This window comes from Vespula vulgaris, chromosome 1, assembly GCF_905475345.1.
Source record: "Vespula vulgaris chromosome 1, iyVesVulg1.1, whole genome shotgun sequence".
Classification (NCBI taxonomy): domain Eukaryota; kingdom Metazoa; phylum Arthropoda; class Insecta; order Hymenoptera; family Vespidae; genus Vespula; species Vespula vulgaris.
This window is the reverse complement of record NC_066586.1, coordinates 15209816-15223399: the sequence shown is the minus strand read 5'-3', so window position 1 is coordinate 15223399 and position 13584 is coordinate 15209816. Positions and strand designations below refer to the sequence as shown.

Sequence of the window (13584 nt, the reverse complement as noted above, 5' to 3'; positions counted from 1 at the left end):
GTATATGTATATTCATTGTTACGTTCCATTCCACCACATATTATTATTATCATTATAATAATTATTATTTTTATTATCATCATCACCATCATCACATCATCGTTATCATCATCATCATTATCATCATTATCATCATCATCATTATTATTTATTTATTATTATTATTATTGTTATTATTGTTATTGTTATCATTATTGTTATTATTATTATTATTATTATTATTATTATTATTATTATTATTATTATTATTATTATTATTATTATTATTATTATTATCATTATTAGTATTATTGTAAGGCGTGCGAAAGAGTTAAATAAGCCAACGAATGGTAAATATGTAAGGTGCAGTTGAAGAGTAAGCGTTATGCATGATATGAAGAAAGAATGTGTTAATTTTGGGAATACGGATAAGCTGAAGAAGATATGGATGATATGATTGTGTGTGTGTATGTGTCGATCTGCGTGTACGAACGAAGGCAAGATAAGGGAATGCGAGTGGACGAGTGATCTCTGTCCATAAAGAAGACTTTAAGATCTCTGTCCAAAAAAAAGATTTATTCACATATTTTAATTTAATCTCAGTTCAATAGATTGTTCCAACTTCGTAATTTTCATTATAGGAATTGCATATGACTGTGAAATCAGTCAGAAAATTGACAATGAAAATCAATGAAAATGTGTGAACGTGTAGATGTTAATTTTACATAAAATAACATTGAAATCATTTTAGTCATAAAAGAATTGAAACGGAGATCGAACTGAAATTTGTGAATTAATCTTTAATCAGTATCAAATATATTTTGATTTTTCGCGACTTAAATACTTCAAAAAAAATTCTTCTCTTCAATTAACATTTACTAATTCGCAACAATATAATAAAGTATATATAGTATACGTATTTCAATATATCTAAATATTCCCAGGTTATTTACTACATTCGTTATATTTGAATTTGTAGATGAAACTCACATTGCCTCCTGGTTACATCTGAACCCGGCACGTTACACATACATATACATACATACATACATACATACACATATTTATGTGTGTGTGTGTGTGTATGTGCCATATATAGGAACGAGACAGATTCAAGCATTAGCTCGATCAATAAAAACAAAGTATTATAATTATTTTCATATTTGGAGATCACATGACGCACGCGTTTTTCCGACTTGAATCAAGTGCTCGGAGATTTAATTTCTTAAAGATTTGTATCTTCAAAGAAAACGAGAAAAAATAAGAAATAAGTTTCTATACATTGATACGTCAATCCAAGTACTATATAATTTATAATACTTGAAAAGAGTTACTTCACGAGCACTGAATTAGTCGTTCGATATATCAATGACAAAGAACACTGAAATACCACCAACATATATGTTTTACCACCGACACACATTACATATATATATATACAATATATAAGTATATATATGTATATATATATAATATATATATATATATATGTTTGTGCGTATGTGTGTGGACAATTATAGTGGCAATGTTGTAGCGTTGATCGTAACATATATATAACAAATACTTACCAACTATAATGATCAATATAATGAGTGCGATGACGCCCATGATGATCATCATCTATTTAAAAAGAAAATATCATAAAATTAGTCTTGTCGTCTAATAATATATAACGATAAAAAATTTGATATATAAAAAATAAATAAATGAATAAATGAAAAAAAAACGATCAGAGAAAAATATTGAATTACCTTTAAATTTTGTAGCCAAAACTTCCTCTTCAATTTTCCCGCTTGTTGTTCAAATTGCGACGCTCCTTGCTGAAGTGCATCTGTAAAAGAAAGTAGGGATCGATAAAATCGATAATAAGAAAATATTATGGCCTTGGTGATTCCCTTGAATGGAACAGAACGATTAGTACGGTCCAAAAATATAGTGAACGATTTGTTTGGCCAGGCTGCATGTGGTGCGATGAAACGAACGATCGAAGCCGGTCAGCCAGTACCTAACTCGAAATTAGCATCGATTCGAGAGAATAACATCATGATAATCGATATATCGGCGCGTGCGGTTAAATAGGTTCCGCGCGCACATACACAAACATACCTAGATTATATTGTTAAACGAAAAATAGTTCATTTGATCTCTACAACTATGAGAACGTATAAATTATAGTATTATAGTTTTGTATGGATTATCATTTCATCTAGAAAATATGAACAGACATGTATTTGTAAAACTTTGAAAGAATAATTTGATTGAGTCATCCTGAACATATATAGAGATTTTAGGGATTAACATGGGGATTTAATTAATTGAATCACAGAGAACGTGGTTCTTAATTTTCAAAAGTTTGGGAAAAGATTGTTTTCCATCGAAGTATATATTTGACACAATGGAATGATATCTTCCTGTATATATTTATATGTACCTATAGAAATTCCAGGGATTAACATAGGGATTTAGTTGAAGCAGAGAAAGTTTAATGATAAGTGAAAAGCTTACCTGCTCGGTCATCAAGCTCGGAGAGCTTTTGATCACGCTCGAGGACCTTCTCAACGTTCGTCTTCATAATGTCGACGACCTCGTCAACCTGCGCTTGCGTCGCCTGCAGTCGCTTTTGCGAAGCAATCTGCTGAGGCGTCCTGGGCCCACCGACAATTCCATCGGTTCCTGCACCTGCACCCGCGCCAGCACCCGCAGCATCTGGCGCCAGACCGCCTTCGGTGGCCCTGAAAAATATTATTTATCTTACATCTATCTATTTATCCATCCATCCATCTATCTATCTATTTTCATTTTATAAAATCGTTCCTATCCATTCATCTATCTTATCCATTTATTTATTTACATTTCACAAAATTGTTTTTATCTATTCATCCATCTATCCATCCATCCATCCATCTATCTATTTCTCCTATCGATTTATCTATTTATCAATCTATATACCTCTATATACATTTTACAAAATTGTTTCTATCTATTCATCCATCCATCCATCTATCTATCTCTCCATCTATTTATTTACCAATCTATTTATTTATCTATCTATCTATATATCTATTTGCATTTTACAAAATCGTTTCTATCTATTTATCTATCCATTTATCCACTTATGTATGTATCTATCTATCTATCTCCATTCACATTTTACAAAATTATATCTATCTAAATTATTTCTAATTACTTCTAATCTAAATTATTTTTATTTACATTTAAACAAAATTATATACATCAATTCATCCGTTCATTTATCTATCTATCTGTCTAGCTATCTAGTTAAATTTTACAAAATTGTAACTTATGGTCCTGTGTTAAATTCTTATCGCATTATAATTATTGTTTAATATATGTAATATATTTCATTAAATATATTCATATAAACAATTGTTATTTTTATATCAAATTATAGAACTTTAATAATCTAAAATTGTTAACTATTATTTCTTAATTAAAATTCATTATATTATGTCATAAAATATTATATATTTCATAGTCAATTTTCTTTTTTTTGAACGTAGGTAATATAGGAAAATTCAATAATTTTGTCAAACTTTTTTAGTTAGACCATATTGGCGCCATGCGAACATTATATTCAAAAGGTCAAAGTTCGCGACACGGTTTCTCTATCAGAAAAGAAAAAATAACCCAATCTTACTTGCAAATATTATTTATTAATGTCAAAACCTGATGGTATTTGTAAAATCTTTTTGTTTTCCATTTTAGTAAACACGCGATAGATCGGATAAATTGTTTCATTGTCGCGATGAACTTGTTAATTAACATTTTCGAGAGATACCTTTACGGTTTCCGACGGCAAGTCATTTATCTCCGAGGTGTTTTCTTTTATAGCTTTTTTTTTTCATTGTAACGTTTGACCTTTTACACACGACGAGACCTTTTCTCAAATACCTGACGGCGATGTTAATTTCATTATTCTAGAGTTTATGTTGAGATAATGATCGTACCATGCGTATTATGCTCTCGACGACGAAGCTGTTAGGTTTCTGTTTTCATTGCGTTATACGTAATTAGGATGAATATTTAACTTTCTCTCCAATAGAAAAAAGAAAAAAAACATTTGGGAAAATGATTAATTACATAAAAGTTTCGATAACTTTGAATTACTGATCATTTCATACTTACAGTGATAGATTAAAACTGAACACATTGTTATATTTTTGAAAAAGTATTAATATATTTTAAAACTATAACATATTGTAATATACGTAGCTAATTAAATATTGCATGAAATTCAATTGTATGTATATACAATTTGTAAATGATTAATGACTTTTTTCTTTTTATTTTTCATGTTGTCCATTATCACAAATACGTCGTATTCAGTTTTGCACTCAATGTTTATTTAGTTATTAATACCTTGTCCAGAGACATTTTGCTTTTATTACTGCATGCATTTTTTCTGTCATACTTTGTACTAATCTTTCACAATAATCTAGATTGATTTTATCCAATTCTTCGTGTACTCTGATCCATTTTTATATTGTTAAATTATAATACCATTTTAATATTGTAAGTTTTATTTTCTCTTTTTTTTTATTTCATTAATCTTTTTAATTAATTATAAGCTAAGGAAACAAACAATTTGAAGAGAACAACAACCAAATGAAGACCTACTTATACATCGATAAATTAAAGAACGTTCAGAGTGGTTTTATTTTTGGTGACCAATCGAAAAACCAAGTGGCAACAGCCGCGATCGATCACCGAGTATACATATATTCGAATATGCCAGAAAAAGAAAGACAGAAAATGACAAAAAAGTTAATCATATTTCTTACTGTATATCCGTAAACAGGATAGATATATAATAAGATTAACGTGTCGTGTAAGTACGTCAACGAAGAACTAGCAGTGAGAAAAAGTACAACAAAAATAAATCTACAGCAATGTAAAAAGAAAAAAAAAAACACGAAAATTCGATAATCGTATTAATATATAGATCGCGTTGCTACTCTTAGATATGCTTTTGCAAAGTTATTCGATTAGGGTAAACGTAATTGAAGGATAGAAAAAAAAAGAAAATATCTTATTCGTTCATTTCTTGTCAATGGAGAGTCATAGAAATCGTTTAATCGATCGGAAAAGAAAAAGAAAAAAAGAATAAATAAATAAATAATAAATATTACAATTTCTCTTAGTTATATAGTATTAATTATAAATTGTATTAATATTGATCAATTAAAAATATTGAATTACATTGATAATTATATATATTGTATTCGAAGGACAAATTATTTATAGTAACTACAAACGCGCATAAGTTTCTTCGTAAAAAGGATAGGTAACTTTTCAATGACGAAACGTTTCTACGATATCGTTTACTCCCACTCATCGCGTTTATGTACATACAATACATACATGCATACATACATACATATTACATTCGAGGCACATATTTCTTTTTCACGATCCAGTCGTAGGACATTGCTGTTAAATGCGCGTTCATCATCGATTTATCTAAATATAGAAACATTGGCTAGAAGTATAGACGGGTCTACGACGATCGATTCGCTTTTCTTTTTTGTTGCTTGTTTTTCTTTATTTTCCTTTTTTTTCTATTTCTTTTTCTTTTTTACTTATTCATTTATTAATTTATTTCTTGTTTTGTTCCGTCCCCGTTTTTCACGTGATACCTTCAACGTGATACCTTTGAACTACGATGATCTTACTTTCTATCTTGTACTGTGTTTCATATTAAAATAAGATAATTAATGTCGACATATAAAGATCGATCGATCCTTTGCATGACGTTGGCACCATAGATATTCCGAAGATATTATTAGAAGAAGATCGTTATTCTAATCTTATTTTTCGTTAAAAGACAATGTCGAAGAAGATCTAACGGTAAGGGTAGAAAAGAAAGTAGCCTTTTCGTCTTTAAGACGACGTACTTCACGGTTGAGACGGTAAAAGTGGTTCGAGCTTGAGACCGTGCAGTCTATTGGAAATTCCATTAACGTGCTGCGGATGGATCTCTCGTATGTGAGTGGATCGATCGCTATACGACAACGAAGGCCACGAAAATAAAGAGAACGGTTTGATTTGCATCTTGCGTTTATTCGTTTATCGAAATTGAGATAGAGCGCAAGACCGTGTCATGGTAGCAAGGATCGAGTTGAAGTGTCGTCTAAGAAAAGAAGGTAAAGATATGGATACAGAGAGAGATGAAGAAGGAGAGAGAGAGAGAGAGAAGAAAATGTCATGTTCTCGAAGAAGCTATGGTCTTAGGATTGATGAGAAAGTCTTATCGAAAGGCTTCCAATCAGACTCTCGTCAGCAAGAATCGATCGAAAGTTCTGACCAACTAAATGCGTCATCACTGAGAAGGGATGTCAAATAACGATTGTTTCTCTCTACAATAGAACTACTTTTTTCTGTCCTCTTTTTTTCTTAGACAACGACATCAATCTACTAGATATGAAACGAAAAATTTCTCTTCATATATGTCCTATATCACTCATTTCGTTTTCACCGATTTGCCCTAGTAAAAGAGTTTCCACGAAAATCGTTCTTTAAAACAATTCCATTCGTTTTGACGTAGGCACGTACATATGCCTGATGTATGTGTGTGTGAGTGTGTGTGGTGTGTGTATATGTGTATGTAGTATGCGTAGTCAATGTGTAATTAAAGACTAGAAACGAAGAATGAACCAGTTAAGAGGATACTATCCAGCTTTACTTAGTACGGTGGGCGTCGTACATGCTAAAAATGAGTTCGAACGCTCAAACAATCGAAATAAACTTTTTCTTTTCTTATCTTTCCTTTTTATTCTTTTTGTATTTTTTAATATCAATAATTACTCACATATTTGTTCTCTTTCGCTCCTGTCCTTTTCTCTACTTCTCACAGCCTATTCTCGAGCCTTTGCGCCACCCCGTCGTCGGACGTCGAGCCCGTAGATTTCGCGAGCAACTCTGCCAGTGGCGGACTAGATAACCGTGGTATTGATAAAATTTCCAAGCACAGACAGACACACCGTTCTCTCTCTCTCTCTCTCTCTCTCTCTCTCTCTCTCTTTCTCTCGATATATATCGAACTCAACGCTCGAAACGACATCTTGAATCGACTATTCGACTCCCTTTCCTTTTTCGATAATCCTTACCGTCCTACTATCCCTCACTGCACTTCCCTTCGTATTAAATTTGAGCAAATGTTTTCCAAAATATCTTCGAAAATGTTTGTTATCTTAATAAAATCATCATAAAATCATGTATTTTGCGTTTTATCGATTACGGTGATACAATTTTGTAATCAACAATTCGTTTTTTTTACGATCTTAGACGATAAAGAAATTTGAAATTTCCGCGTAAAATGAGAGAATCGATGGTTAGCGTTCGATAGAATCGAATGTTGTGTTAGAATGCGACGCTCTGCGCATGCGCAACGTAATATGCAGTCAATAAAAGCCGCCCCCGTCAATTCAACCCTCATGCGCGAACACACCCCGCTGGGGTATAATGCAGGTACGTAATACGGCTCGTCTTGATCCCTGTATCATTTCTGTTTCTATACGATAACGATTTCTAAGACTCTTTTTCCTTTTGTTTATGTGCATCATATTTTATAAAATTAAACGATGTAAATAATTTTTATTTTGGAATTAATCGACTTCGATGGATAACAAAATAGAGTATTTTCACATTGTTCATTTTCTTTTTTTTTTGTTATATAAAATACCAGGATGTCATTGTAATACGATATCTAATTTTTATAAAATATATTTTCATATTTTATAATATACGAATATGATATTCGTAATAGTGAGTAATAGTAAAAATGTTTCTTTTATTGTCATAAAGCGCAATAAATTTAGATTTTTATGATAATATAACATAAAGTGATATAAACGAATAAATTTCTATGAAAAAATTAACGATGATTCGATAAAATGAAGTAATTATTTTTTCTTTATGATTGAAGATTACAGATAAAGTATTGGTAGAACTAACGATCTACTTTCGTACGGTCCTGATCAAGAATGCGATGTCTGTATGCGCAGGATCAACCGCAAGATCTTCTATTTATGCACTTGTCGCGATTTTCGTCGCGAAGTCACTATCGAGTTCTACGTAGAACCCCGATACATACTAGTGTTTGCGTGATTGTTAACAAAAATAAGTCAATCATGGATGCCTACAACGGTGAGTAATTTTTGTGGTTTAATTTATCTTTCTTTCCTAATTAATCTTTAAAAACGATGAAATTCTAAAAAATATATATATACGTTTTATATTTTTCAAAGAATCTTATTTCGAATATATATTATTACAAATGCTCGATTTAAGTACTTTAATTCGATTTTCTTTGATTTCGGACGATGAATTTAGATTTCACATTATTTATTAATCTATGGTGAATATGAGAAGAAATAAGAATATTGTATATACATAGAGAAAGATAATTTCATTATTAGTTCAATATGTTTTTATCGATCGCATTTAGATTTTTTTTTAACTCGAGTTGAGGACTGTCAGCGCCATCTATCGTGCTTTCTCTGAAGTTATTTTTCTTCGTAAGATGGTACCAATCGTGTTACGTTTTATATACTTGCAATTTTAAAAACAGTCGGTAATAATATGAAAAAACTCGTAGAGGTAATAATATGTATAAATTTATATATATGTGTATAATTATATCGTACTATTTAATTTTTTCTATATAAAATATTTCTCCTAAATTCTTCTTTTTTTGTATATTCTATCGCGATAATATCTATCTTAATTTTTAATAACGCAAACATTTTGCGCTATATCTTTATCATTAGTATCACGCCATCTTACATTTTATGTGTCATACTATTGTAAACTATACTCGTCATTGACGTAAATTTGTGGAATTATTCGTAGCCGGGTATAATTACGTATATTTTTTTGTCTTTTTTCTATACGTTGATTTCTAGCATTTATAATACATGTAAGTATATATGTACATAAAAATAATAATAATTAATATCGTTTGCAAAAGTTTTGGCATTTGAAATTGTTTTTATAAAGTTCATCGGATGACATGATAATCGGAAATACTTATTTGGGCAAAGTATCTTAATATGGTGCGAATACTGTTGTTTTGCTATATCTTTTTTCTTTTAGATTGTTTGTTTTTACGATAAAGTGATATAGCAGTATTTTAATCGTTTATTAGCCAATAACATATGTATTTGCAACAGAGGTTATGGGCGTTGTTCTTGCAAATTAATGTAAATTATTTCGCCTTTGACGATTAAGTAATACATAAACCGTGGCATTCTCAAAGAGACTCGAATTGTTTCTAGATTTCCAGAGATATAATGATCTAATATCACAATAATATTCGCAAAATTATATAGTAAGATTTTATTTATAAAGCATTTTTTTTCCTTTAATTTCGTCCATCTTAGAAATATGGATGGAGTCGGTAACTCTACAGAAGTTGAGATTGGTGGGCCAAGAAATATGCAGCAGGCAGCATCTAGCAAAAAACTGCAGCAAACACAAGCTGAGATTAACGAAGTGGTGGGAATAATGAAAGTTAATGTAGAGAGAGTATTGGAGAGAGATCAGAAATTGTCGGAGCTTGAGAATCGAGCCGATGCATTACAACAAGGTGCGACACAGTTTGAACAACAAGCTGGTAAACTTAAAAGAAAGTATTGGTGGAAAAACCTTAAGATGATGATCATCATTGGTATTATATGTGTTGTGATCTTGATCATTATTATATGTAAGTATAGTATTTTTTATTACTATTAAACATAATTTCATTTTGACTTAAACCATCTTTCTATCTTTCATTGTTTGTGTCTTTAATAGACTCGGCTGTACCGAATTCTTCAGAATCTGAAAATCCTTAAATCCAGAATCTTTAGAATCTGTAAATCTGGAGCCTGATAATGTTGTTTAAGGGTAATATAACTTATCATATTTGTCGAGTATTTGAATATTTGAATTATACTATTAATGAAGTTTATCTGACAAGAATATGTACAGGTTATAATGATAGAACAAATTTCAATGTAAATCTAATGTATGAACTGGTTTATAACATAATTCAGGGATAAAAATGATACGCATATTTTTGAGACTTAATCTATATGATCGCACAATTTGTATATTAAATACAGTATTAATATGGGTGGCCTTTTATAAAATAATATTGATGTTAAAAGATACTAAAGTGTTTTATGTCGTTGCAATGCTTATTGTACGTTTATCGAGGATATATAATATATAATGTTTATACTTTTTTGATGTGATTCCTATATACGTTTTGTATACCTATCATCTTATCCTTTATATTGTAAAGAAATTTCTATTAATATATGATACTAGTCCATTTAAGGCAGCACAACTATGTGCATACAAAATGTCAATTTAAAAGTACAATACGAATTATTAATGATAATATTTTATATGTACATTTTATATATAACATTCGTACCTTGTAATGTAATACTTTCAAGGTCCAAAAAGTAATTACCAACAGTTTGGCCTCGATCGTTAAAAATGTCACGTGGAAGACGAAATTAGTGCCTTCGACGAACAGTTAGCGTCTCGCTACTTCTGTCGAATATAAATATCTTAACAGTCGAACCTTTTTGTTAGGATATTTGCTCAAAGTCGAATCGATAATGTTAAAGTGTAGTGTAAACGTAAACGAGCGATTTTACAATGAAATGAAAATAGTCAAGAATCTGCAAAAAAGATAATAATTTAAGAAGAAAAACAGCGAAGGAAAGCGTTAACCGTTAAAATAAACTCGATGAAAAATTCCAGTGGTTAAAAAAAGAAAGAGAAAAAAAAAAGAAAAAAAAAATGAAAAAAGAAAAAGCTAATGCGGTTCATAAGAACGGCAAATATTTATCCAAGATATTAAGTAGATCACATGACGTTAAAATAATCAATTAAAGAGACTCGTGGCATGTGAGGTAATAATTGTAAAAAAAAGATATCGTTTACCTATTCCTTCTATCGTTAAATAGTTTTTATTCAAAACATACAAAAAAGTGTGGGTGATGGAGTATTGGGAAGAAAAAAAAAAAAATTCGCGGAAAGAATTTAGAAAAGGAAAAAATTTTGAAACGAACAATTAATCACCAATGATGCTTTTTCTGTCGAATCGAAGTTAATTAGACGAAAATGATCGAATATTGTCCGATGATGGTCGTCCGAAGAAAAACATGTTGTCAAATTAATTGTAGTTCTCATATGCTACGTATTCGAGGATTTTGATTTTCCCGCAAAAAACCTCGGTAGAAATTTCAGCCGCCCTCATTCATACATATACCTATCTATCAGTCGGCTCGCGACCGTCCGACCGGACAGTCAGATGCGGCACGCGAGCCGTGTCGCGGTGTTTATACGTATTGATATTTTCCACATCTTTTTTTTATTCTTGTCCGAATACATTATAACTCGTGATTTCAATAGCGACATACTAGAAGCCTAGAAAGCCTTAAAATTACCGGCAAGTAAACAAGAAATTCTGTATTTATTACTAAATTCGAGCGTGTTAGTAAACGAGTAAACGAATACCGGCACGATTCTCTCTATCTCTATCTCTTTCTTTCACCCTTTCGACGGGTTCTTTTAGGATCGTTTTTTTCTTCTCTTCCTAAAAGATCGACCGGTTATTTCATTCAACCGATCGAAGGTTATACCTAAGCTCTTTCCTCCTCTCCCTTCGGACCTTTTCTTTTTCTAAGCCCTTACGAATTTTTTTATAAATTGTATGTGTATATATATATATACACATATATATATGTATATATAATATATATTACATAATAATATATTATGCAATATATATTATATACATATGTGTATATATATATATATGTATATATATATATATATATATGTCGTTAAAAATTTGTGACTTTTATTATTATTATAAAAATTTATATACATTTACGTCGTTATCCTTCGTTATTGACTATTATTTAATATGAGTCATAATTCTAACTAATTAGATGTTTTCCTTTTTCTCATTAAATGTAAACTTTTATTAAAGTAAACAATCATTGGAGATAGAAAAATGTTAATCAAGTTTGCATAGTATTATAATATATACTTACGTATACATGTAGAAAAAATAATGTTATTTGTGCTTGTTGTGATTATAGCAATAAATTCTCACTTCGATTCATTCGAATTCATATCAGTGTGAAATAAACGAAACAATACACACATATACACACGACAATATAGTAACGACCGACACCACCAGATAGTGCTGCTTATTCGTAAATTCGAAACTAGTCTCTTACGTTCGGGGATCAGTAACGCAGAATAATTGGCGAGAGAAAGAGAGAAAGAAAAATAGAAAGAAAGAAATAAAGAAAAATATACTTTTTCGTCGGAATCGAATCGTTATTTCTGATCGGTTTAATTTTCTCCTCGTAGAGAAATCGTGATTGATAACGTTCGAATGTTATTGTTTGGGTCATCGAGACACGCGTCGTTTTGATGACAGCAACATTAGAACGAAATATCGAACGTCACTGTGTGTTCTCTGTGAATTTTTTCGTAAATCCGTTTTCCTGTGTACTTTGATATAAGGAAGAGAGTTTATCGCTAAATAGAGAAGCCAAGAGATTTCAACAGGTTTCGAAATGAGAACGTACGGAAGCACGAGAGTGATTTTTCGAAAGCTTTTAATATCATCCTCTGAATCGATAAGGTCAACATTTTTCTTTTTTTTTTCTTCTTTTTTCTTTTTTTACGCGAGTATTCACACATTTCTTATCTTTTCTTTTTCTTTTTTTTTCTTTTCTGAAAAAAATCTTAATACTTTCGCAGAGTTTATGATATATTGATAATATATTCGTAAAACATTTCTTTTTTAATACGTAAAACGCAAGTGTTGAAAAATTTCTTTTTCTTCTTTTTTGGTTCTTTACATATATTTACAGATTTTTTTTTAATACGTTTGCAGAATTAAAATATTGAAAATATATTCGCTACAATCGGTAAAACGATTTATTTTTTTAATGCGTAAAACGCGAGTATTTAGAAATTCTTGTTGTTGTTTTACATTTTTACAAATTTACATAATGTATTTATATAATTGATATGTTGAAAATACATTCGGTAAAACATTTTATTTTTTCAATACATAGAGCGCGAGTGTTTTAAAATATCTTTTTGTTTTTCTTTTCTTCTGCATATATATACATATATATATTTAAATTTTCTTAAATACGTTAATAGATTTGAAAAATTGCAAATATATTTGATAATCGATAAAACATATATTTTTTTTTTTAACGTAGAACGCGAATGTTCACGAATGTCTTATCTTTTTTTTTCTTTTCTGAATCAACAAATTTTCATTAATACATTCGTATAATTGATATTTTGAAAATATATTTGTTAGTTGATAAAAAAATGTACTCTCTTTCTCTCTCTCTCTTTCTCTCTCTCTCTCTCTTCTTTGAAAAAAATAAACGTTATCGTTACCGAGAATGAATTATTTGAATGAATCTATTGATTAATTTATTAGCGTTATTGCTTTCGAAAAGTTCATATCGTCTGGAAAGTTCTCTCTTTCGGTTTGTTTACCGGTGAAACCGATTGACTCCGTTATCGGGTAGATTCAACCGT

At 30.2% G+C, this 13584-nt stretch overlaps 2 protein-coding genes across 3 annotated transcripts in view; one reads left to right on the top strand and one right to left on the bottom strand.

Moving 5' to 3' along the window:
- LOC127064672 (vesicle-associated membrane protein 2-like) overlaps nt 1–6975 on the bottom strand; it is a 19282-nt gene extending 12307 nt beyond the window's left edge. The window contains exons 1-4 of the mRNA XM_050996077.1: nt 6809–6975; nt 2485–2711; nt 1731–1810; nt 1548–1599 (exon numbers count right to left, since the gene is read on the bottom strand). Of these exons, the coding sequence (XP_050852034.1) occupies nt 1548–1599; nt 1731–1810; nt 2485–2711; nt 6809–6810 (361 nt within the window). The 5' untranslated portion in view covers nt 6811–6975. The remainder of the gene's footprint in view (nt 1–1547; nt 1600–1730; nt 1811–2484; nt 2712–6808) is intronic.
- Nucleotides 6976–7983: 1008 nt separating this feature from the next.
- LOC127064676 (synaptobrevin-like) lies at nt 7984–10225 on the top strand. 2 transcript variants are annotated; one of them, XM_050996116.1, is made up of 3 exons: nt 7984–8145; nt 9381–9703; nt 9793–10225. In XM_050996116.1, the coding sequence occupies exons 2-3, from the start codon at nt 9385–9387 to the stop codon at nt 9831–9833; spliced, it is 360 nt and encodes a 119-aa protein (XP_050852073.1). In that variant the 5' UTR covers nt 7984–8145; nt 9381–9384; the 3' UTR covers nt 9834–10225. The 2 variants fall into 2 exon arrangements, with proteins under 2 accessions (XP_050852073.1, XP_050852063.1); XM_050996106.1 differs by lacking the exon at nt 7984–8145 and adding an exon at nt 8179–8917.
- The last annotated feature ends 3359 nt before the right edge of the window (nt 10226–13584 follow it).

Bases quoted from the DNA above. Each gene is read 5' to 3' on its own strand.
- LOC127064676 (XM_050996116.1), top strand. From the start codon at position 9,385: ATGGATGGAGTCGGTAACTCTACAGAAGTTGAGATTGGTGGGCCAAGA. The intron at 9,704-9,792 runs GTAAGTATAGTA...TGTCTTTAATAG, and splicing joins GATCTTGATCATTATTATAT to ACTCGGCTGTACCGAATTCT.